This window comes from Alosa pseudoharengus, unplaced genomic scaffold, assembly GCF_046254945.1.
Source record: "Alosa pseudoharengus isolate Yale_2024_CS ecotype anadromous, Long Island Sound unplaced genomic scaffold, YU_APseudo_1.1 YU_APseudo_1.1_scf_13, whole genome shotgun sequence".
NCBI classification, from domain to species: domain Eukaryota; kingdom Metazoa; phylum Chordata; class Actinopteri; order Clupeiformes; family Clupeidae; genus Alosa; species Alosa pseudoharengus.
Genome location: NW_027468598.1, coordinates 21,431,156 through 21,454,127, shown reverse-complemented (window position 1 = coordinate 21,454,127; position 22,972 = coordinate 21,431,156). Strand labels below are relative to the sequence as shown.

General features: G+C 40.9%; 2 protein-coding genes across 2 annotated transcripts; one reads left to right on the top strand and one right to left on the bottom strand.

Annotated features, from left to right (window-relative positions):
• Positions 1-2,789: 2,789 nt before the first annotated feature.
• lbhl (LBH regulator of WNT signaling pathway, like) lies at positions 2,790-14,062 on the bottom strand. The gene is made up of 4 exons (XM_076281578.1): positions 13,941-14,062; positions 5,020-5,104; positions 4,180-4,465; positions 2,790-3,861 (listed from the first exon to the last, which is right to left on the bottom strand). Exons 1-4 carry the CDS (start codon positions 14,009-14,011, stop codon positions 3,791-3,793), a joined length of 513 nt encoding a protein of 170 aa, XP_076137693.1. The 5' UTR covers positions 14,012-14,062; the 3' UTR covers positions 2,790-3,790.
• Positions 14,063-20,118: 6,056 nt separating this feature from the next.
• LOC143121181 (complement C1q and tumor necrosis factor-related protein 9-like) lies at positions 20,119-22,076 on the top strand. The gene is made up of 4 exons (XM_076281577.1): positions 20,119-20,180; positions 20,941-20,976; positions 21,184-21,243; positions 21,456-22,076. The coding sequence occupies exons 1-4, from the start codon at positions 20,159-20,161 to the stop codon at positions 21,851-21,853; spliced, it is 516 nt and encodes a 171-aa protein (XP_076137692.1). The 5' UTR covers positions 20,119-20,158; the 3' UTR covers positions 21,854-22,076.
• The last annotated feature ends 896 nt before the right edge of the window (positions 22,077-22,972 follow it).

The window sequence follows — 22,972 nt, the reverse complement described above, 5'->3', positions numbered from 1 at the left end:
CACTAATGAAAAACTAGACCGCCTCCACTCTTATTAGTGAGTGTGCTTTTTTCTGTTATTGTAAGAATGTCACCAACATTACAGTCCCTTCAGGAGCGGTATTCTTTATGAGGGATAAAGAACTTGTTTACCAGATTTGTTTCCTAGACAATAAAATAAAAAGTCAAAACTCCAGTGAGGCACCATCATTGGCAAGCAAGCACATCATTGTCATTGTTCCAGAGTAAAAAAGTGGAAAAGTTTTTGCACCAGATTGATGAAATAATAACTTTTTTACACTAATTTACATGGGAATTCAGTGTCAGTATAATGTGTTGATGATTCATAGGCACCATTAGATTTGATCAGTTCAGTGAAGAGGGCTCGATGGTGTTTTATGCCCCCAACGTCGTGTTCCAGGCAGCGCTGCCACCGTTGACTAAAGGGACCTAATCCTAAACCTAACCCAGGCTGGACCTGTTTACAGAGGAAAAGAGCAGAGCAACTTCAAACATCCCAAAGGTTTTAATGAAAAATGTAACTAAAGTTTTAAACCACTCTGTGTCTTTTTTATCTCTCCTTTTTAACTTTTATTACAGTGCATGAAAATGCACTGTACTGTTCTTCCTAGGCATTTTATTATTATTCTTCTAACGCAGTTAATGCAGCTTCAACCGTTTAACGTATAAACTTCATTCAAACTATGTTACGTAGGTCTTACTTAGGACATGTGGGTTTTGTATTTTTCAGCTTTGTAACTTTTATACTTTTTAAACTATTAATTAAAAACTACTCAAAATTTCCCCATAGACTTAACATGGGCTGATGACATCACAATAGAGCCGTTAAGCAATTAGAATCCTATGGCAGGTGTTCGGGCCACCTGCATCAACTGCCAGTCTCAGGCTTTAAGCATACAAACTGGCCCTATTAAGACTACACATCCTGTTCAACTGCTTCCTCTGCCAAAAACTGTTTCAAAATAAAAGTCCTCACTACAATATTTCACAATTTAACCCTTTAAACTACTGAACTTTTTAACTGTTCAGCCATTGTAACTGTTACTTGTCATCAACTATGACTCCTACCCACTGTAGCTAGTTAGCATGGTTAACATAGTTAGCATGCTAGCATTGCTAACATTTTTAGCAAAACTGCTAAAAATGATTAGCTAAGTAACATGGTTAGCATAGTTAGCATGTTAGCATGCTAGTTAGCATAACTACTAAAAATGATTAGCTAAGTTAGCTAAGTAACATGGTTAGCATAGTTAGCATGCTAGCTTGTTAGCATGCTAGTTAACATTTTTAGCAAAACTGCTAAAAATTATTAGCTAAGTTAGCTAAGTAACATGGTTAGCATAGTTAGCATGTTAGCATGATAGTTAGCATAACTGCTAGAAATGATTAGCTAAGTTAGCTAAGTCACATGGTTAGCATAGTTAGCATGCTAACATGTTAGCATGCTAGTTAACATAGTTAGCATAACTGTTAAAAATGATTAGCGAAGTTACCTAAGTCACATGGTTAGCATAATTAGGTTAGCATAACTGTTAAAAATGATTAGCGAAGTTACTTAAGTCACATGGTTAACATAATTAGCATGTTAGCATGCTAATGTTAGCATAACTAATAAAAATGATTAGCTAAGTCATATGGTTAGCATAGTTAACATTTTAAAATTGTTAGCATGCTAGTTAGCATAGTAACTTGGTTAGCATTGTTATCTTTGTTAACATAGTTATCATAACTGCTAGCAAACATTGGAGCCATTCCAACTGTTAGTTATCGTCAACTATCTGCCTAAATAATTTAACCATTTCAATTATCAACCTATTTAACTGTTCAGTCATTCCAACTATATTAAACCTTATCTACCAAGCAAATAATTTAACCATATGAACTCATCATATTTTTGCATTTTCATGCACTATATTTCCTTCAGGAAATGCTTTTCTAGTTCTATTTGACTTTTAGATGGGAATAGTGGGGCGAGAACAACTGGCCAGTGCATAATAGTTAAAACAACTACCAATCAAAATAAGTTGTAATTCTAATTTCCTAACCTTAACCCATGCCTAACCCTAGTGCCCTCAGCGCTGCCTTGAAGACAATGTTGGGGGCATAAAACACCAAAAAACTTGAAAAGGGGAACTTTTTGTGTATCTCTCTGTCATATGTGGTTTGTGTGTGTGTGTGTGTGTGTGTGTGTGTGTCTAGCTGGGTCTCTCTCTCTCGCTTTCTTTCTCTCTCACTCACCCTCACCCTCTTGCACACAAGCCTAACAAGTGTGTTGCACTTTCAGGAAATTTGATTCTCCATCTTTCCACATATGATTTATTTTCAGAAAAAGGAAACAACTATGCAGAATATTCATAGCAACCATCAGCAAAACTGATGTTAAGCAACCCAACAAATGTATAATAGTTAAAACAACTACCAATCAAAATAAATTGTAATTCTAATTTCCTAACCTTAACCCATGCCTAACCCTAGTGCCCTCAGCGCTGCCTTGAAGACAATGTTGGGGGCATAAAACACCAAAAAACTTGAAAAGGGGAACTTTTTGTGTATCTCTCTGTCATATGTGGTTTGTGTGTGTGTGTGTGTGTGTGTGTCTAGCTGGGTCTCTCTCTCGCTTTCTTTCTCTCTCACTCACCCTCACCCTCTCGCACACAAGCCTAACAAGTGTGTTGCACTTTCAGGAAATTTGATTCTCCATCTTTCCACATATGATTTATTTTCAGAAAAAGGAAACAACTATGCAGAATAGTCATAGCAACCATCAGCAAAACTGATGTTAAGCAACCCAACAAATGTATTTCAAAATCATCCAGATGCTTACACTCTCGCTCAGAGTAATCAGAAAATAATACATGACACTTTATGACTGCAATGACAAAATGCTGACATATATGAAGATGTGTAAAAAAGGAAGTACAGAGGGAGCTTGAAGTTAACTTGGAATCACTTCCCAACATGTGTAATAAACAACATCTCCTTTAAGGTTACATGATTTCCTAAAAACTCTGACACAACAAACACTCTTGCACGTCTTCCTTTAATTTGTTAAAGAGATATTCCACCATTTGGTGAAATACGCTCGTTTTCCACGTCCCCTTGAGTTAAACAATTGAGTTTTAGCTTTCCCCAGTTCTTCCAGACGTTCTCGGAGTCTGACAGTAACACTTTTAGCTCCAGCTCATTGAATCAGAGATGCCAACGGTCTAATCTGATTCAATGAGCTGGAGCTAAAAGTGCTACTGTGCATACAAGTGTATTTACCCAAATGGTGGAATATCCCTTTATGATTAAACATATTGATAGCCACATGCATACAAATGTATTTCCCCAAATGGTGGAATATCCCTTTAACTTGATGATTAAACATATTGATAGCCATTTAAAAATGCAGCATAAAAGTCCCTTTTGGTGTGTAATGATAAAGCTGTTCTCTCATACATGTTGACTGGTCAGTACATTTGTTGAAGCTATCATGAGACATTGTAACACTGAACACCTGGTGGGTATAAGGGTAACATATTGTCACCCTGTTCAGTGGATGTAGAAGTAGACCCCTGTAGCCTCTGTCGCTACTAAAATAAATATTAAAAAATAAAACAAATGTTTTTGGAGTGTGACCGTTTTTCTATTATTTTGTTTTTTAGATTTTTTTTACCCTATTCAGTGAAGGAATGCTCATCCTACAAAGAGAATGGATGTGTGAAGAGTAAAGTGTCCACAGAGTGTCTCCTCTGCCTTCTCATTTGGATGTGGGCTTCAGGATGGAGTGGGGACAGTTAAGAGGAGCCTCAGTTTAAAGCAGGGGCACTCTCTGGCGGTAAAGTAGGCGTTTCATCTCTGAACTCATCTGTCTGGAGATCTGAGAAAGAAAGAGATAGAGAGGGAGAACGAGAGAGAGAAAGAGAAGCAGAGTGGTCAGTGATAGTGCATGAATCAAAGTAACATAGAAGGAATCAAATATTGACACAAACAAACTAGCATCCGGCACATACAACCGCCACATGTTACAGAGTGGCCTACCCAACAGCGAGATGTGCTGCTGGTGGTTGACCACTAGAGCGGCGGTCAATATTGTATATTGACGCAGATTGAAAAAAGCCTCTCTTTCTCTTTCACACACACACACACACACAAATACACACACTGCTCCAAAATCATGTGTCACAGAGTGGCCTACCTAACAGCGAGGTGTGCTGCTGGTGGTTGACCACGACAGCGGTGGTCTCCTCCTCCTCATCTTCGCCCCAGTCGGCAATGTTGGCGGGGGGGATGCACTGCTCCAGGAACAGGTCCTCGTCGTCCTCAAAGTCCATGTCCTCCGGGGGCCAACGCAGCTCTCCGCTCTCCACCTCGGACACGTCCGTGGGCTCCACCACGATGGACGGCAGGCGCTCCTTCTCATGGTCCACGCAGGTCAGTGTGCCCTCAGGGCCCAGGACCACCTCTACGGGGTCGGGGAAGATCTGGGGGGGGGACACAGGAGCAGGCACGCTCAGCTCCAAAAATAAAATCTCTCTCTTTGGGTGCGATTTCAAAAAACACTATCAAAATAACGTTGAAAATTGCACTCACAAACGTTTGCTCTTAATAAATCTTTATTAGACCATGTCTTCAACAAATGTATGCGTTTCAGCCACAACACACTGATGATGGCCTAGGGCCTAAACACAGATATTTGTTGAAGACTTGGTCTAATAAAGGCATAAGAGCAAACCCATGTGAGTGCAGTTTTCAACGTTATTTTCGAGATCTGGAGGAAAACATGGGCAAGAACAGATGTAGCCATGACAGGAAGGAAGTTATAGCTATCTGAACACAGTGATCGAATATAGGTTGTATTTGTATGGGTTAACTTGTTAAGCACTTAATATACTCCTACACTTGATATGTGCTAAATAATTAAAATGATCATCATTACGGCATATATTATATACATTATGGTTAGGCAGAAACACATAGTGAGTTAATGAGACAAAGAAAGAGAGAGAGATGGATGAATGGATAGATGGGTACATACTTGAATGGGCAGCCTATTTTCTATTCTCTTGTCCAGAGGAATATCCTCCATGGTCATATCCTGGGATCCCATCAGATCCATCCCACTGCATAGACAAGAGGGACAGTGTAAGTATTCACATTGCCTTCTCTGTTTAATCCAAACACCCACCAGCTTTGCTCGATCTACTTCTCAGTGCTGTGTTTTATGACACCTGATTTGATTTGATTGTATTATTGTACAGTGAATAAAGCCTCTCTCTCACACACACACACACCCACACATACACATACACATACACATACAGTCGGGATGAGTACACCAAAAAAGTAGGCCGCACACTGTCTAAAGCCATACAGTACACTTTTAATCTCTGCATGTGTCCAGCTGGCTGGGGCTACTTTCACTGCTCTCCAAAGGCCTGGCTCTCATATGCAGGACGCCTTGTGCCACCGTGATCCGGCAGGACACATTGTAGGATTCTGAGCAGCTGCAGCCGACAGACGCTGTCTACCTCTCTCTCTCCCTCATCTCTACAACACACACATACACACACATTTATCCCCCTGATCCCCATAGTGTACACACAGACACAAACACACACATCTGTCCCAAAGAGACCCAAGCCTTCCTACATTAACCCAGCCTGTCACTCTTTCTGATAAACTGGATTATTGCATTGTTAACATCCTGTCACTCAGATTTCTCTCTTTTCACCCACCTACTTTATACTGTATACTCCAGTGACCAGTTTATAGACTTACATCTAACATTATGCAAAACCAACACTACAAGAGCCCTGCTCGATGTTAACTTGGACTACAGGACTCCATAACTATGTTCTTATGAGGATATAAAGTACATAGGATTAAGAAGAGTATCACTCCGCCAGTAAGCACACAGTACACATAGGGTACTACACGAAAGTGTACCCACGTAAGTACACCAATTGAGACAGACTCTTGGGCTGATGCTACATGTTGAAACTATTGTGGACATGTCGTCATGTAGACATGTATCTGCTGCAGCTATCCCCAGTTGAGAGGTTTACCCTCTCCCCCTCGGTAGGGGAGAAGAGGGTATTGTAATCAGGTCCATCCGTCTCTGTGTCCGTTCACACAACTTGGTCAAGTATTGGTCTGATGTGCTTAAAGTGTTTACACAACGAAGAGGGTCACAATATCTCAGTCTTCTCACATACTCCTGCTCAGAATGCAGATGCTAGAATTTGGTTTCACTTTGCTTCAAATTGCGAGACAGGGGTGAGGGTGTGCAGTCGCCTGACTGCTCTTGTTTTTCAGGTAAATTCTCTTGTGGGAAAAGCACTGTAAAGAAAGCACCCCAAAATGGTCAAGGTGGTGAGGATGATATATCATAAACTGAAGAGTGGGCGCACGCTCCTTTTCTCTTTTACACTATTTCTTAACAATCATTTCTGCAGAGGGCCTTCATCATGTCTTCTCTTACCATTGTCTTAAATGAAATATCTGCACTCTCTGCAGGTCTGACTTCATATCTAGATCAAATGTTGAGTAAGGTATTTACACTTACTTACTTACCCTCCTCTGATTTTTACCTCCCTACCTCTGCTGAATGAATTTCATCTTCGGGGGGACAACCCCGTCAATGATTAAATACCAATTAAAATAACAGACAGGTTGTGAGAGAGTTTTTTTACACGTAGGCCTATAGCCTATTGCTGGAATTAACTTTCACCTGACCAGAACTGTCGGCAGTCTCGGAACGTCCTTATGCACATAAATACATTGTATACAGGGATTTAGTGCCATGATTCACATCCTCACTGATAAGCGCAACAGAATGAACATGTCCACACTGAATAGTCTTCTCTTCTTGCTGGTAATGAGCCAGACGTGCGTTCATTCCCTGCTCAGAAATCCGCAGAGATGTGAATAAAAAAAGGGCGAAACTCTGCAGATGATGTACCAACAGGAAAGCCAAAAAGGCTGACATCAGAGCAAACTGTTTACCTAATGTAATTAGCTGAATTGTTTTTGACATGATGTGAAATCTTAATTGATTAGGTTTTATGTTGTTTTACAGTCTGATTGAGTTGCCCGTTCGCCTAAAATCCTCTGCCATGTTTGCGTGATCCATGGTCCTGAAACTTAATTAGGCCATCTCCCACATCGCAATTGTGGTCGTCACAGAAAATGAAATGTTTCATGTCTTTTTAGTTTACATTAAAGATGAATGTTCAACTGTTCGAAATGTAATAGGACCTGCCATTAACTTAAAAAAGAATTAGGCCAGTTGATTGCTTGATAAAAAAAAAAAAAAGCATCCTCCCCTCTGTTTTTTTAACAATTCGCACCCTGGATATGGGCTACACCATTTCAATCACATGCTACACCTCAATTTTAAAAATCACTTAGTAGTAATACCACATAAGAACTATTGGTTCTTCAGAGTTATGCCATAGTAGTGCTTCAAATAACCATCAAGGTAATAGCTCTTTTTTGAAGAACCATTTCCAAATAGGAAGAACCTTTCACTTGATGAAACCTGGTTCTTTATGGAACCATATAGTCATGAAAATGAGCATTTAAGCACCTTTATTTAGTAGTGCTACTGTGCACCTTTGATGAAGGCATAGTACACACATAGGTCATTGGATGGAGGTCCAGCATATAAGTGGGCAAAACTGACAAGTGTGACACGCACATGAATTTGCCCACATTGCCTAATTTTGCCCACATTGCCTAAGTACAACTTACGACACCTTCCTGGGATCCTCTGTTCAGGACCTATTTAAGAAGTGTCCTATTTTCAACACATAAAGATTGTTACGGCTGTATGTGTTCCCAGTGCTGTTTGTCCCTGTTCCCCTCCTGTTCTCTCTTCCTCTGCTCAGGTGCACTGCATGTGACAACCTTGAACACCTGGCCAGGTGATTGATCAGTAGTTAAAGGCTCCAGGATCCTGTTCCTGTGGGAGGCTTCTGGTGTGGGGAATGCTGGCTGTCTCTCTGCGTCTCATCCTGGGATTTTATCTTGTCATTTTTTTGTTTGGACTTTGTGTCTCTTCTCTTTATTTTGTGTTTTGATGTAATAAATCCCGCTGGTTGGGATATTTTTAAAGGTGTTATTTATTATTAATTTGGGTCAGTGGTGGGTTTTTGTGCGCCCCTAAAGGGCCACCTAAGGGTGGGGCATAACAAAATGGGGGCTCGTCCGGGACTGAACCATCCATTAGGTGAAGCTATGTATGTGTGTAAGTTTGTGTAGCTGTGGTGAAGACTTTAGTGCAGTAACTTGTGATGTGTGACCTTTGTGTTGTGGTAACTGCACTCCACATTTGTTGGGTCACTGTTGGTTGCAGCTTAGGTGTAAGTTGGCAACATTTGTGTGTAGTGAATGACTACAGTGTGACCCTTTTTTTGTCGTGGTTATTGCAGTCCACTTTTGATTAGGTGACTTCTGTGTTGATTAGTTGTTTGATTAGGTGACTTTTGTGTATGGGATGTACTCCCTCCACAGATCAGTGTATCTTTGTGTAGTGGGTGTGCCTTCCCACTTTTGTAAAGTCACTTTGTGTGTTGCTGGTTTCCTACACACATCACAGTAACTTGTTTATGTGGTTGTGGTAGTGGCAGTTCCCTTTTGTTGGGTCTTTGTGTGTTGCTGTTGGTCAATGCAATGTTAAGTTGGTCTACTTGTGTTGACCCTTTTGTTTTGTGACTGTTGCACTGCACTTTTGTGTTTGTCACCTTGCTGTGTTTGTTGTAGGGATCCAGAAACTTTTGTTTTGTTTGGTCCTTTTCAGTTCACAGGGGTATATAAAGTATGTGGTTCAGTGGCAAACCTGGGTAAGTTAACTCAGAGTAAGGGGTAAACCTCCTAATAGAGCTCATGGGCGTAGGTTTAGGGTGGGACGCTAGTGACTAGTCCCAATCAAAATTTTGAGATGACAAAATTGTCCCCACCAATATTTTAGCGAACTTCTTTGTGCTATTAGGACTATTCTGCTGAAGTGCCCTTTAGCAAGGCACCTAACCCCTCACTGCTCCCCGAGCGCCGCTGTTGGTGCAGGCAGCTCACTGCGCCGGGATTAGTGTGTGCTTCACCTCACTGTGTGTTCACTGTGTGCACTGTTTCACTAATTCACGGATTGGGATAAATGCAGAGACCAAATTTCCCTCACGGGATCAAAAGAGTATATATATATATATATATATATATATATATATATATATATATATATATATATATATACTATATATTCCGATGGCCAGGACGACAGTAAAAGAAACACTGTCATTTGATTTGCTGAAACCGAAGGGGGTTTATCTGACACACACAACAGCGTCAAACCATAGCCTAGGCCTACTTTGTAGTGACACTGAGCGTGTGCTAAATTGTCAGGGATGTCTACCAACACATAACCCAAAAAAGGCCAGTGTAAAACATTGTAAAATTACCTTTGGCCTTCAGCATGCACATTTTGCCCCTTTTTGCGCTTTGTAGATCAGCTATACCACCAAAGAAGAAAAGGAACATTCAAAGCTTTTTCATTATGCAGAGTCTAAGTAGGCAAAGTAACTACAGACTGTGGCAACTGGTGACAAGGCTTTCAAATGCGGATTTTACTAAGGAAAATAGCATTAACTGTTAGGATATTACCCAGGATATTGTTACAGCTAAACCTAGCTTCTGTAATCTTTCAGCCAAGGTTAGGAGTCATGTTGAATAAGGGTAGCACAGAATAGAAGTCACCATGTCACTGACTGTTAATTGGGATACTAATCTTGCAGTCGCAATAAACAATGGATCCGAGAGATTTTTCCTGTTCCTATATTCTGTTTATGTAGGCTAATGTATTTGTGAATGTAGCCTGCACAGTGCAAAGAAATAAAAGATAAACTAGGCTATGGTGCATTTCCATACTCAGAAATGAACATTGCGAGACACTTACGTATCTCCTTTTATGATCTCATTCAAGAAAGATTTTCTTTGACTTGTTAGTTTTTTGAACATTTATTTTATCTAATGACATAGCAAACATACATGATGAATTGAATCATATCCTTGCACTATGCGAAACTATTTTCCACTAGCCTACAACCGTGAGTCTGAAAGCTAATTGCGCACGTTCTCCTTAAAGTGACATGCACACAATTAGACTTGCACACCACAAATGTGATGATATTGAAGACAAGTGTAGAGTAATAATTTAAATATCAATATGATGTATTCAAATACAAAAAAACAAATATGTTTAGCTATTAGTAATTATGCAGATCATAAGGTTTACTTACTCTGAGTTAACTTACCCAGGTTTGTCACTAAACCACGTACTTGGAATACACCCCTGTTCACCTCATGGTTCTAGCCATTTTGTTTTTAGTGGAGTGGCACCCACTTGTATGGCTACGTGTTTGGCTGCTCAATCTTTAAATCTAGTGGCAGCACCTTAATTGGCCTTTTGAGTGATCTGTTTTGAACCACCTTGACCCTAGTTAACACCTTTCCATCAGCAGCAGTCTCACATTTGTTTTGATTTTATTGCAAATTGTTTGCTGGAGGCTTGTCTTGTTTGGCGATCTTGCCTTAGTGTTGTTGCATGCCAGACATGTGTCTCTTGTCTTTATTTTTTATTTCGCTGTGGTATGTTATGTTGCACTGGTATGCTATTTTATGGCAAGCTTTAGAAACACATGGTAAACAGTACTGAATTTTGGCACCCTTTCTGGGGAAGGGCCCCATTGGTTCACCAAATATCATGTGTACACCTGCTCCAACGCCACCATTTTGGATTTCCCTAAAAAGGTTTAAAAGTAAAATGCCAGTTTGTCAGACAAGTGCATCCAGCGATGAAGCCAAGCAGCCCGGCAAGGCATAGTTGCCATGAAAATGTGATGCCAATAAGCACTTAGATCAAGTTTTATGATAAATGACAAAAGATTAGCCTATCCTGTGTGGCAGTTTAAATGGGTCTGGCAGCAATTAAATCAACATTATTCCATCTTATTTCAACACTGACACTGATTTTTAACATCTAAAATCCATCTATCAGGATTGGTTTGATATTCTGTAGTCAGTACTGGGATAACTGGTCAAAAAACTGGTCATGTGAAAACCTAAAACAAAATAAAAAATCTTCCATGTCAAAGTGAATATATGACACGATGACAGAAATCATGGCATTGTTCCTGATAGGTGTGCTAAATATCAGAACTTTTTTACCATGCTGTTAACTTCGGCTATTACAGATTCCAATGGCAGAAGAGGAAAGAATGTGCATAATCAGCTAAAAGTAGGGTAAATATTAGAAAGGGAAAAAACACAATGGGTTTCTACTTATCTTTGGGGCGGTAGTAGTGCAGTGTTTAAGGAGCTGGGCTAGCATGAAAGTTGTGGGTTCAATTCCGGGCTTCCACCGATGTGCCCTTGAGCAAGGCACTTAACCCCAAGTTGCTCCTGGGACAATGTAATCCCTTGTAATATAGTTCACATATGTAAGTCACTTTGGACAACAGTGTCTGCTAAATGAATACATGTAAACGTAAATATTTGCTGTTTAGCCCCCAAATACAGTCACAGTTACATGCCTGTAGCATCATGGCTTGTCTGCTAATAAAAAGAGGTAGAAACACAATTCGTTTTCTACGCAGTTTTGAAACACAGTATCCCTAACCAGCTTTTTTTACCCAATAAGAAAAGGTAGAAACACAATGATTATCATCTTAGGTCTTTGCTTAGCCCCCAGTTATTGTGCAACATTGAAAAAGTTATTAAAATATCGGAAAATTATTACATTTTATTACATTATTCTCATGGCTGTACTGAAGGCTAAACTCAAGTAAAGGCAGTTTATCCACCTGTTATTAGATTTTGTCCGCTATATGACATTCAAAAATCACACTCTTTTATCAACATTCACAATATGTGCACTCATCAACACTCTAGGAACCATTTAATATCACTGATATTGTTACCGGTTACCGGTGATATTATTACCCATTGGACAATAACCTCCACCATTATCAAACATGTCCTGAATGCCTTTCATAATTATCCGATACCGCACGGTGCAGTCCACCTAACCGTGATCACAGAATTCATAGTTTACCCACCTCTTATTTTACCACTACACCCCTGATTGTTCTCTCTTTTGGCATTTGATGATAGACAATGGAGGACAAGTTATTACATCATCAGGAAATTATTATTGGGTTCTACAACAACTGACTGATGCCATGTTCTTCACCCAGGCTCTCCATTATGTTGCATAATTCATGATGCATATCCTATATTGCACTCACCCTTGTGACAATGAGTGTTTCCTGGTGTGACACGTGGAGGTAAGGGGTTCAGAGATTGTGCAAGGTACCCATATGACTCCACCCCCCTAATCTCCACACTTCCACAAGGCTGACCCAACCACACCATCTGCAAGGCCGTGACAGATTATTTTGCTTATAGCAGTCATAGAGGGCTGATCATATCAAAATGGATTATGTCCCCCCTTAACCCCAGTCACTTTTCATCAGTAAGAGATTGGTGTGTGTGGTTTGCCAGGCGACATGTCCCTATGGAATAAAGCCAGGGGGACTCAGTCGGTGTCAGTGGTCTCTAGCAGCAAACTAGAGCTTTCTTCTGCTAACCATCTGCCACCCATGTTATTCCTGGCATTACCTTGGGATTCTCTTTTTTTTCCTTTGCCTAAAAGCCTAAAATTAAATGTTTAGCCAAGCTCTGGTCTCAACTAGCGACAACAGGGGAAGAAACTCGCTGTTAATTTGTCATGCCGGGTTTGTAATCCCAACCCCTCACGGAGGTAATTTTTTGAGTCTCTGCGATGTAAACTGGGAGTTTTGTTCTCCCCTCCTCTCTGCCCTCAAAGCTGTTTCTGGTCCGGGACAGCTGAAGAGTGGAGTGGATTAAAGATGGCCTGAAGATCTGTCTGGAAACAGAATCCTCTTTTTTACCCTCCACTGAAACTGGTACTCATGGGAACAAATGCCAATCTTTTAAAAGCTTTTTGAGAGAGAGAGAGAAAAAGAGAGAGAATGAGAAAGAGAAAGAGAGAGAGATTAGTTTGGCTCTTCTGTGTTCATTTAGTAAAAATGACGTCACAGGAAATGTAGAAACTGTTAAAAACTGTGACTGAATTTTCTGTGACAACTGCCAAGGAGTGCACCACAGTACACAGAATACTGGTGATTTGTTATTAGTCAGAGTCATTACCACACTTCTCTCAAATGTGAAAAAATCAACATGTTTGCATTAGCAACCGGAATTTCCTTAACATAAACTGCTTATATGATGTTTCTTTAATATCTCTGTGACAACCGTTGCTGATTACATTGATAATCCAGCTCCACCTCACCCCCACCCCTCCCCTTCCTACCTACAGTAAGTCAATAACAAGCTAACACCATGGCGGTGACAACCGCACGGTGCGCTTTAGACACGCAACCAGAGGGGTCAGTGCAGGATTTGGGACACGTAGCAGGGCCAAAGGATGAGGCATGATGCTAACGATGCCACATGACTCTTAAAGGCAGGTGTTAGGACTTTACACCTCCAGTAGAATAGCTACCCAAACAATGACAAACAGTATCTACAATACACAGAACACACGCACATGTTTGTCCACATACACACACTCTCTCACGCAGTTTACCCTACATTCCAACCATGTCTACACGTCCCAGTAAAACCAATGCCAGTATTTAATTCAAGTCACTGAAACACTTGTTTGTGCGCTTTAAATTACAGTAAGACACAACCATATTTTTCCTGGGCACAAAACCAGTGCATTTCCCCAACTAGCTATAGATTGTACTTGTCCTATACCAGACAGACCTGTCACGTGTATATCAGTCCCACATGACAGTGTAGACAGTCTTAGTCATGACTTCAACGCACTTGTTGCATGGATGCGGTAGGTCAGGTAGTCAGTAAAAGTGCTCTTACCTGTCGGTAGGCAGGCATCCGTCCTCTCCATCTTGGCACAACTCCACGCCGGTGATGGTAGGCATGATCATCTGAGGCACCGAGGCCACCTGCGGAGGGGGGCAACTTCCACAGCATCCGTCCTCCGCCGGCCCCCCGGGGGGGCAGTTGGTCTCCAGGGCGAGGCCTGGAGCAGGTGTAAGGGGGGTGGGGGGGTAGTGGGTGGGTGTTGCAGGTCAGGAGGGGAGAGCCGGAGAGCTGGGGGCTGCGGCGGCGGGTGGCGGTGGCTCAGTGACCCGGTGAGCTGGAGAGGCCTCTCTCTCTCGTCTGTGGGTCAGCTGAAGAAAGAGCCGAAGAGCCCAGAGTGAGCACACAGTAACTCAGCCTCAGTGCACAGTTACCAGCTGCTCTCTTCCACTCTCCACATACCCTCCCCCTACCTCCCTCTCTCTCTCCCTCCCTCACTCTCTCTCTCTCTCTCTTTCTGTCTCTCTCTCTCCCTCTCCCTCTCTCTCTCGTTTTTCCCCATAGAGCAGCTTTGTAGAGGAGTGGGATTAGCGTCTCATTCGATTACAGCAGCGGGGCAGGTGACGTCAGAGGGACCTGGCTGTCCCGCTGCTAGCGTGGACAAAGGAGAGCATGGCACCGCCCGGCAGTCCACAGGCAGAGACTGGGAAGGTTGGGGGGGAAGGTACAGGTCAGCTCCTTCGAATAGCCCCGCATGGTCTCTCTCTCTCCCTACAGAGACACAGGACTGCACCACTGGAGTTGGTAGACCCCCCCCCCCCTTTAATAGTTCCAATCATTTCCCTCTTTGCGCTGCCACGGTGTGCAGTGTCACTCTCGTCAGAGTGGATTTGGACGATTCAGAGAATTAGCCCTGGGATCAAAGGCTCAGGGTGGGGTGGAGGCTATATATAGAGAACGGCAGGGCTGCTGCTTCCTCACGGGCACACACATACAGGAGCAGTCCCAGTGCTCTAATCCCCACCACACACACACACACACACACACAGAAAGAGAGAGAGAGACAGAGAGAGATAGAGAGATACAGTGCATACGGAAAGTATTCACAGAGCTTCACTTTTTCCACATTTCGTTATGTTACAACCTTATTCCAAAATGGATTCAATTAATTTTTTTCCTCAAAATTCTACACACAATACCCCATAATGACAAAATGGAAAAACAAATGTTTTCAAATTTATTAGAAATAAAGAACGAAAATATAATATGTACATAAGTATTCACAGCCTTTGCTCAATATTTTGTTGTGGCGCCTTCAAGTCTTTTGGAATATGGGCAAGACAACAGCTGACAAGCCATGCTATCGCGGGAAAACAGGGCACCAAGCATCAGAGTGCTGGTGTAGGGACTTAGATTGCCGAAACTGTGGCAAGAAGGGCCATATCGAGGGCAAGATAAACAACACAATGATACGAAGAAAGTGCATGTTTTCCACAGAACTGAAAAGACACACGTGAATAAGATGGAGCATGACCAGGATGAACAGAGTGGTGAGTCAGATGATGACATAGTGTGTGTCCTGTCAATCAAGGACAGTGATGATGGACACTGGGTTACACCACTGTTAGAGAACCAACATGTGCGGATGCAAGTAGATACTGGTTCGCGTGTATCCATGGTGTCAGAACAAGTCTACAAAGATAAGCTGCAACACCTTCCTCTTCGAGTGACTAAATTGAGATTAAAAAGCTACACAGGAGAGGCTGTTCCAGTGTTGGGAGGTGTGAATGTGATAGTGGAATACAATCAGCAGAAAATGGCTTTACCTCTGTTCATCATTAACGGAAACCGCCCAGCCCTGTTGGGCCGCAGATGGTTGGAAAAACTCCAACTTAACTGGCAAGAAGTGTTCCTCATTGATGATGGTGGCACAGGCCCCCTACGGGAGATCTTCGAATGTTGATGGTGACTTCGGCAGCATGAAGGACATTACGGTCAAGTTAACCATCACACCGGGAAGTGTCCAAAAGTGCCTAAAAGCCCGGCCTGTTCCTTATGCCATTAAACCCTTAGTAGAGGTTGAATTAGACAGATTAGTTAATATTAGTGAGATTAGTGAGTATTGGAACCAGTGAGAACTAGTGAATGGGCTACACCTATTGTGTTCGTGGGCTGTACGAATTTGTGGCGATTTTAAAGTCACTGTGAACCCAGTGTTGACTGCTGAACAGTATCCATTACCACTCATTAACAACATTTTATCTGGTCTGGCTGGAGAGCAGAAGTTTAGTAAGATATAGACTTAGGCTATGTCAGGCATATCGCCAGATGCATGTGGACCCTGAATCTCAGGAACTGTTGACGGTAGTAACACATAAAGGACTGTACAGGTTCCAGAGACTCCCTTTTGGGATCACATAAGCCCTTGGGTCATTCCAAGTGAAAACAGCCAAAATCGGGGTATCATGTACATGGTACCTCTCAGATTTGGCTGAAAAGCGGTGAAAATATGCCTTATGTTACCAAACTGAGGAATCTGAAGTTTCAGGTCAATATCTCAAACGGTTTGCCCATGCCGTCCATTTGAAATTCGGGTGCCACGGCCCTAATTGACACATTGGAATTTCACATTTCATCCTTTGCCATTTTTGGAAGCCCATAACGTCTGTTCTAATAGTGGTAGAAGGCTGGAAACTGGTGTGGTAGTTCATTGTAGCCTGTACTACACAATTCTGGAGGCAGAATCAACATTCCTTACTGTTAGGTGAGAGGTGGGTCACCAAAGTCCTAAAAAATGTTGACGGCATGTGTGATTTTTCACTTTTTGGGTGGCCGTAGCACCACGATTAATGATCATATTTATTTGTTATGTTTGGGAACTTTGCTCTTTCCAAAATTAATTTGAGGGTTATGGTAGCACTGGTGGGGGTTTTATGGGGGTCCAAAAACCCTCTCCGGCAAATGTGACTTTTTTGGAACCCCATATTTGGACCCTTGATGATCCTAATGGGATTTATACCAGATAAAGATACACATTCGTTCTTTCTTTTAATGAAATAAAAATGTTGACTATGAAGCTCCATAATATGAATTTTATTCTTCATAATGCACCATTTTGGACATTGTTTCCAGAAGTCTGGAATGTAGATCAGGGAGAATTTAGTGATGATAAAGCATGAAAATAGTGGAAATAACTTAGTATTATGCTCAGTGACGGCAAACAATTAAATACTGAGACTGTCACAGATTAACCCCTTAACCCATGAAAGAGACCCGCCATCAAACTTTCAAACTAAATAACAAGAATGTTACATAGTGTAAGAACAATACAAATAAAAGTGAGTTTTTCCTTGCCCCTGTCACTCCAAATAAAATTAAATTGAAAATTAAATGGAATAGTGTCTTTAAGTATTATCCAAGAAATTGTGGAAGCAGTGGCATCATTTTGTCATGGTCATTTTGGTCAAGTTCGTATTGGCGAGCACTGCGTTCATAGATGTCTGGCACACTGACACAACAAATGATATGTTGGAATGACACCCAACAGGGGATCTGTCTTTGGTCCGATGGCCATGTGAGGATGTTGTTGACACACTTCATGAATTTCACAAAAATGTCACCATGTTCATCTGAACGTTCAACAATGTTTCCAATGAACCAATCATAGATAAAGGCAATGTATTTTCCTGGCTGGAAAATTGAGTTTTGTGGCTGATCAAAACACTGGTGAACATTCTCAAGACTACCAGACGCGAGCCTCTTCTGGGTTGCCAGAGGTAATGAAGACTTAGCTAACGTTAGTTGACCTGCAGCTGCTTTAACGTTTCTCCAACCATGACCCAGCTACACATTACGGAAACAGTGAAAACAAAAAATACCTCTCTAACCAACGTAACATATTTAGCTGAAGTTAGCGATGCAGATGAAGTTTAGCCTAGGCTACCTGTTGTGGAGAAATATGCAGAGGAAGTAGATTGGGAACCAAATAGAACGTTCAAGCATTGTTTTTGTTTTTATTGTTGAAAGGGTCTATAGCAGAAAATTCACACTACTGACAGACCACCAACCCCTCACCTCTAGTCACATGCAACGATGGGCTCTGCTATTATCCGCCCACCACTATGACATTAAATATAGAAAAGCAAGCCAGCACAGAAATGCAGACTGGCTCTCCAGACTCCCGATACCAATCACACACACCGAGCCAAAACCAGCGGAGATCCTTTACTTTAGAGAAGTGGCAGTTGCTCCAGTAACCTCAGGTCATGTGAAGAAAATACACTCGTGTTGATCCAATCCTGTCTGAGGTTGTAGACATTGTCACTAGGGGGAAGAGAGGACTGCTGACACCGAGCTTAAAACCATATGGTGAGAAGGAATGACCTTTCAGTCCAGTTTGGATGCTTATTGTGTGGGTCATTATTCCCCCGCCATTGAGAGAAAAAGTGATTGAGGAACTTCACTCTGGACATTGTGGTGTGATGAGAATGAATGAAATTGAATGCAGCTATCTCTGGTGGCCAGGACTGGATGCAGCAATAGAGGAGAAGGCAAAGTCCTGGCCTGAAGAACCTTGGCAAAGGGTTCACATAGACTTTGCACACCGCATGTTTTTAGTGGTAGTTGACGCTCATAGCAAATGGCCGGAGGTTGCCATCATGAAGAACACCTCTGCAGTGAGAACCATTGAAGAGCTAAGGTCTATTTTCAGTCATTTTGGGTGACTACAACAGCTTGTTTGTGATAATGGCCCACAATTAGTGTCTGAAGAATTCAAGACATTCATGGAAGAGAATGGTATTCTGCACATTAAATCCTCGCCATATCACCCAGCTACAAATGGTCTTGCTGAAAGATTTGTTCAGCCCATGAAGCACGCTCTCAAGTCTTCACATGGCACAAAATCCCTCAACCAGCACCTTGGTGCTTTCCTGTTGTCATACCGGAATACACCTCACACTACCACAAAGATGTGTCCTGCCCATAGACCAGCCCAGGTGTTAGATTGTTCTCTCCTCTCCTTTCCATTTTACAGTCCAAAACATGTGTGCTTCCGATGCATCTCAAGTCAAGTCAAGTCAAGTCAAGTAGTGCTTTATTGTCACCTTAGCATACAGTATTTTGCAAAAGCGAAATTTCGTTACTCATCTACAAGAGAAGGGTGCAACATATACCACAACAGGAAGGGGACAGTCATACATACTAAACATACTAAAACATACTAAAAAATATATACAGCTCTGGAAAAAATTAAGAGACCACTGCACATTTTTCTGATGTCATCCTACGGTTACATTCGAATGAGTTGACGATCATATTCAAATTTGCAGTGGTGTCTTAATTTTCTAGAGCTGTATATCTGTATATACATACAGTAATCATACAGGGTGAAATATAAAGAGGAGTGCAAAAGTGTTTGTGTGGTATTTAAAAAGTTAAATAGGGTCCATTTTTAAAAGAGCACCAGTTACACCAGTGTACTGAAGCAGCATACTAATATTATTGTAAAGTGGCTGTGCATTTATGTCATTTATGTCCTTGTCACATCTGGAAATTGTTTACTGATTCTACGTTTGAGGTTGACAGCCCTGAAAAAATATCATCTGTGATGTTTTACGGATTGACGGATTTGGAAAATGTTTCAATAACAATTCATTGATTTCAATACAATCCTACAAAATAGCAGTAAAGTGATCTACCAAAAAGTACACTGTTTATTTCAGTTCACTTTTTATGTCAGTTGGCATTCAAACAGATCTGGCTCTTCCAGACCTGATATACCCTGAGGTTAATTCCTCACCCCACTGCATTCCACCTCAACAGACCAAGTTTCTGCTTTGTATATTGTAAATATAAACAATACATACACGTATTTAAACACTGTATCTTGATATGAAACAAATTAGGTTATTGCAACACCTCCCCAAAAGCAATATCTGAAAAACTTGTTGGCTGACAAACTTTACTTACTGATTTTTGAAAAATCATGGTAAGCCTGATACAAACAGGGCACGGAATACCCACAACAGCATCCTACCCCTCAATGTGTTCAATGTGTTACTTAAAGAGCACTGAAGCAGACTGAACGACAACTGAACAAGAGATATGTGCGTCGGCAAACCGGTTGAAGCCACCTCAGTTGTTACTGTGTTAATAAAAAAGAATGTCTGTCTGTCACACGAAAGACCACGCCTTCTCAGCCACTAGGCCTTATATTCGTAAAGAGCCCTTTGCAAATAGTTTGCCCATAGAACTTAGACACATACATCAGGATGGATCAAACAAACAGAACAGGTATCAGTGTTTCCAATTTATTTACTATAAAGAATTCTAATGGCATGATGTGCTTTCTTGAGTTAACATATATTCCAGTACCCAGCTCTGGAAATAGCATTCAGATAAACTGTTAATTTAACAAGACCTGGGTTGTAGCATAACTTAAGTCTCTTGTTGACTGAATGCTTGCCTGGATTCCTTGTTACAGGAATATAACCAGGTTTGATTTGCAGCACCTCACCACATTTACATGCCCACTCACAACATTTTCTAATTGTTAGACAAACACAAACAAAATCAGTTTCTGCCTGAATGCTTTGTTTATTTGTCTGTCTTGCCTGTCTGTATGTGTCTGATATGGAATGGAATGTGGTTGGAGAAGAATCATGTAACCCTCACTTGCCTTTGACAGTGAACAGCATTCAACAGTGAATAGCAATCACAGCAATGTTTTGTATTAGTACCCTCTTAAAACGCATGTGTTGAAAACAACACAACTTGTTTCCAACACATTTGTTTTAAGAGTACAGCAGGGTTGTGCAATATTCCAGAATTTACTTTAAACTGGCTTTAAAAATTCCAATTGAATTCTTGAATTTCACTTGCATTTCAATTGAGGTAGCAAATAGGAAACAGAGTTGCAATTTGAATTTTGCGCAACCCTGATTAGAAGACTTGACATCAAATAATAATAATAATAATAATAATAATAATAATAACAATAATCATAATCATAATAATAATAATAATAATGGGATTAATTGTTCAAATGTCACAGGTGCAGATGGACGTGGAGATGGCCTGCCTAATGTTGGTCAGTGTATCAATAAGCTGATAACACTCTTCAGTGACTAGTATTTAGAGTATGGTTTGATTACATTACACATTGATTACACAAGTAAATTGAATCACCAAGCTTTCAATAGACGATTGTTATTGATCTGTTGTTACTGTTGCTGATTTGATAGACTAGTGATGGCTAACTAATGATTGCTACTGTTTCCATCTCATGTGCCCATAGACCCAGAACCACAGCCTCAAAATCCTACAGATGGTCGTGGGGATGGCCCTGATGATATTGGTCAGTGAGGAAACTTAAATATTCTTGATGACATTCTTGATGATCTCAATTCATTTATAGTCATCTCTAAAATCAATGTCTCTTTATGTCCACAATCTAGAGTAATTATATTATTGTTTGTTTCAGCATTGCTTTTTATTGTCCAAGTGTAGCCATAGGCTTAGGCTAGCCTACTGTTAACTAACACCTACTGATTTTCTTTGCACTTTCAGACAAGACGGTGGCCTTCACTGCAAAACTCATTCCTTGTGATAATTATCCAGCTCACAATGGTGTCCTTAAATTTCACCACATTCTGGTCAACAAGCGAGAGGGCTACGACGCAACCACTGGTGTGTTCACATGCCCCATGGCTGGCTTCTATTACTTCACTGTCCACGCCTCTGTTTATGGCCGCGGGGAGGTCATCATTCAGAAGAATGGCGTTAAAGTGGTCTCTGCTTACCACACTACTCTGCCCAACAGGATGAGCCAGGTGGCCAGCATAAGCAGCGTCATTGAGCTGTCCCTAGGTGACAGAGTTTGGGTGAATCTGTGGGGCTGTGGCCGAAATGACATTTTCTGTTCTGCAGATAATGACACTGTGTTTGTAGGATTTCGACTAAGTTGAGGCTGATAAGATAGTCAAATCTGTCAACAACAAAAAAGCTGTAGGCCAAGTCAAAAAAGCTTAAACACAATTTATCTAAATTATCATTTTAATTAAATTAATAATAAAAAAAAAAAACATGTGTATTTGTTCACCTTATTTCTGCACATTTAAAATTAAATATTATCGTAATTCTTTTAATATGTACAGTACCCTCCAGAATTATTGGCACCTCTGCTAAAGTTGATTAAAAACGGGTATAAAAAATAATCTGTTGGTGATTTATTGTAATCTCACAACGACAAAAAATAGGACAAATCCAACCTTGAAGAGAAGCAAATTTATTTTGAGAAAATGGAAAATCTCATAAAGAAATTTATATTTTATATTTTTAACAAAAACACGTTGCTCACAATTATTGGCACCCCTGCTTATAATACCTTCTTAAGCCTCCCTTTGCCAATAAAACAGCTTGTAATATTCACCTGACACCCCATAAAGTTGGAGAATACAAGCAAAAGCAAAAGATTTAAGACTTTCTGTCTTTACAAAATCTCCCCAGATCGTCCAGATTCCTGGGTCCACACTTGTGCATTCTCCTCTTTGACTCACCACACTATGTTTCTATGGAGTTTAGATCAGGGGACTGAGATGGCAATGGCCGAAGCTTGATTTTGTGTTCAGTAAACCATATTGATCTGGATGATTGTTTTGGTTTATTGACCTGATGAATGATCCAATCATGACCAACTTTTAGTGTCTTGTCAGAGATTGACAGATTTCCTTTGAAAATGTTCAGGTTTTTCTTGTTGTTCAGGATACCATGCACCTTAATTAGATTCCCAAGGTCTTTGGAAATAAAAACAACCCCACAATAGCACAGTGCCTCCACCATAATTCTCATTAGGATTTTTTTCAGAGTAGTCATTCTTCTATATATGCCAAACACACCTAATGTGTTTCTAGCCAAAGCGCAATTTTCGTTTCATCTGACAATAGACCACACTTCCAGACAAAGTCACTGTATTTAGTAACCGTTTACCTTGGTAATTAAATGACTGGACAGGCTGTTACCTAGCATGCCCTCTAAATAAGCTATTAGCAATGAGGTCACTTTTGAAGATTTTTTGGGGGACTTAG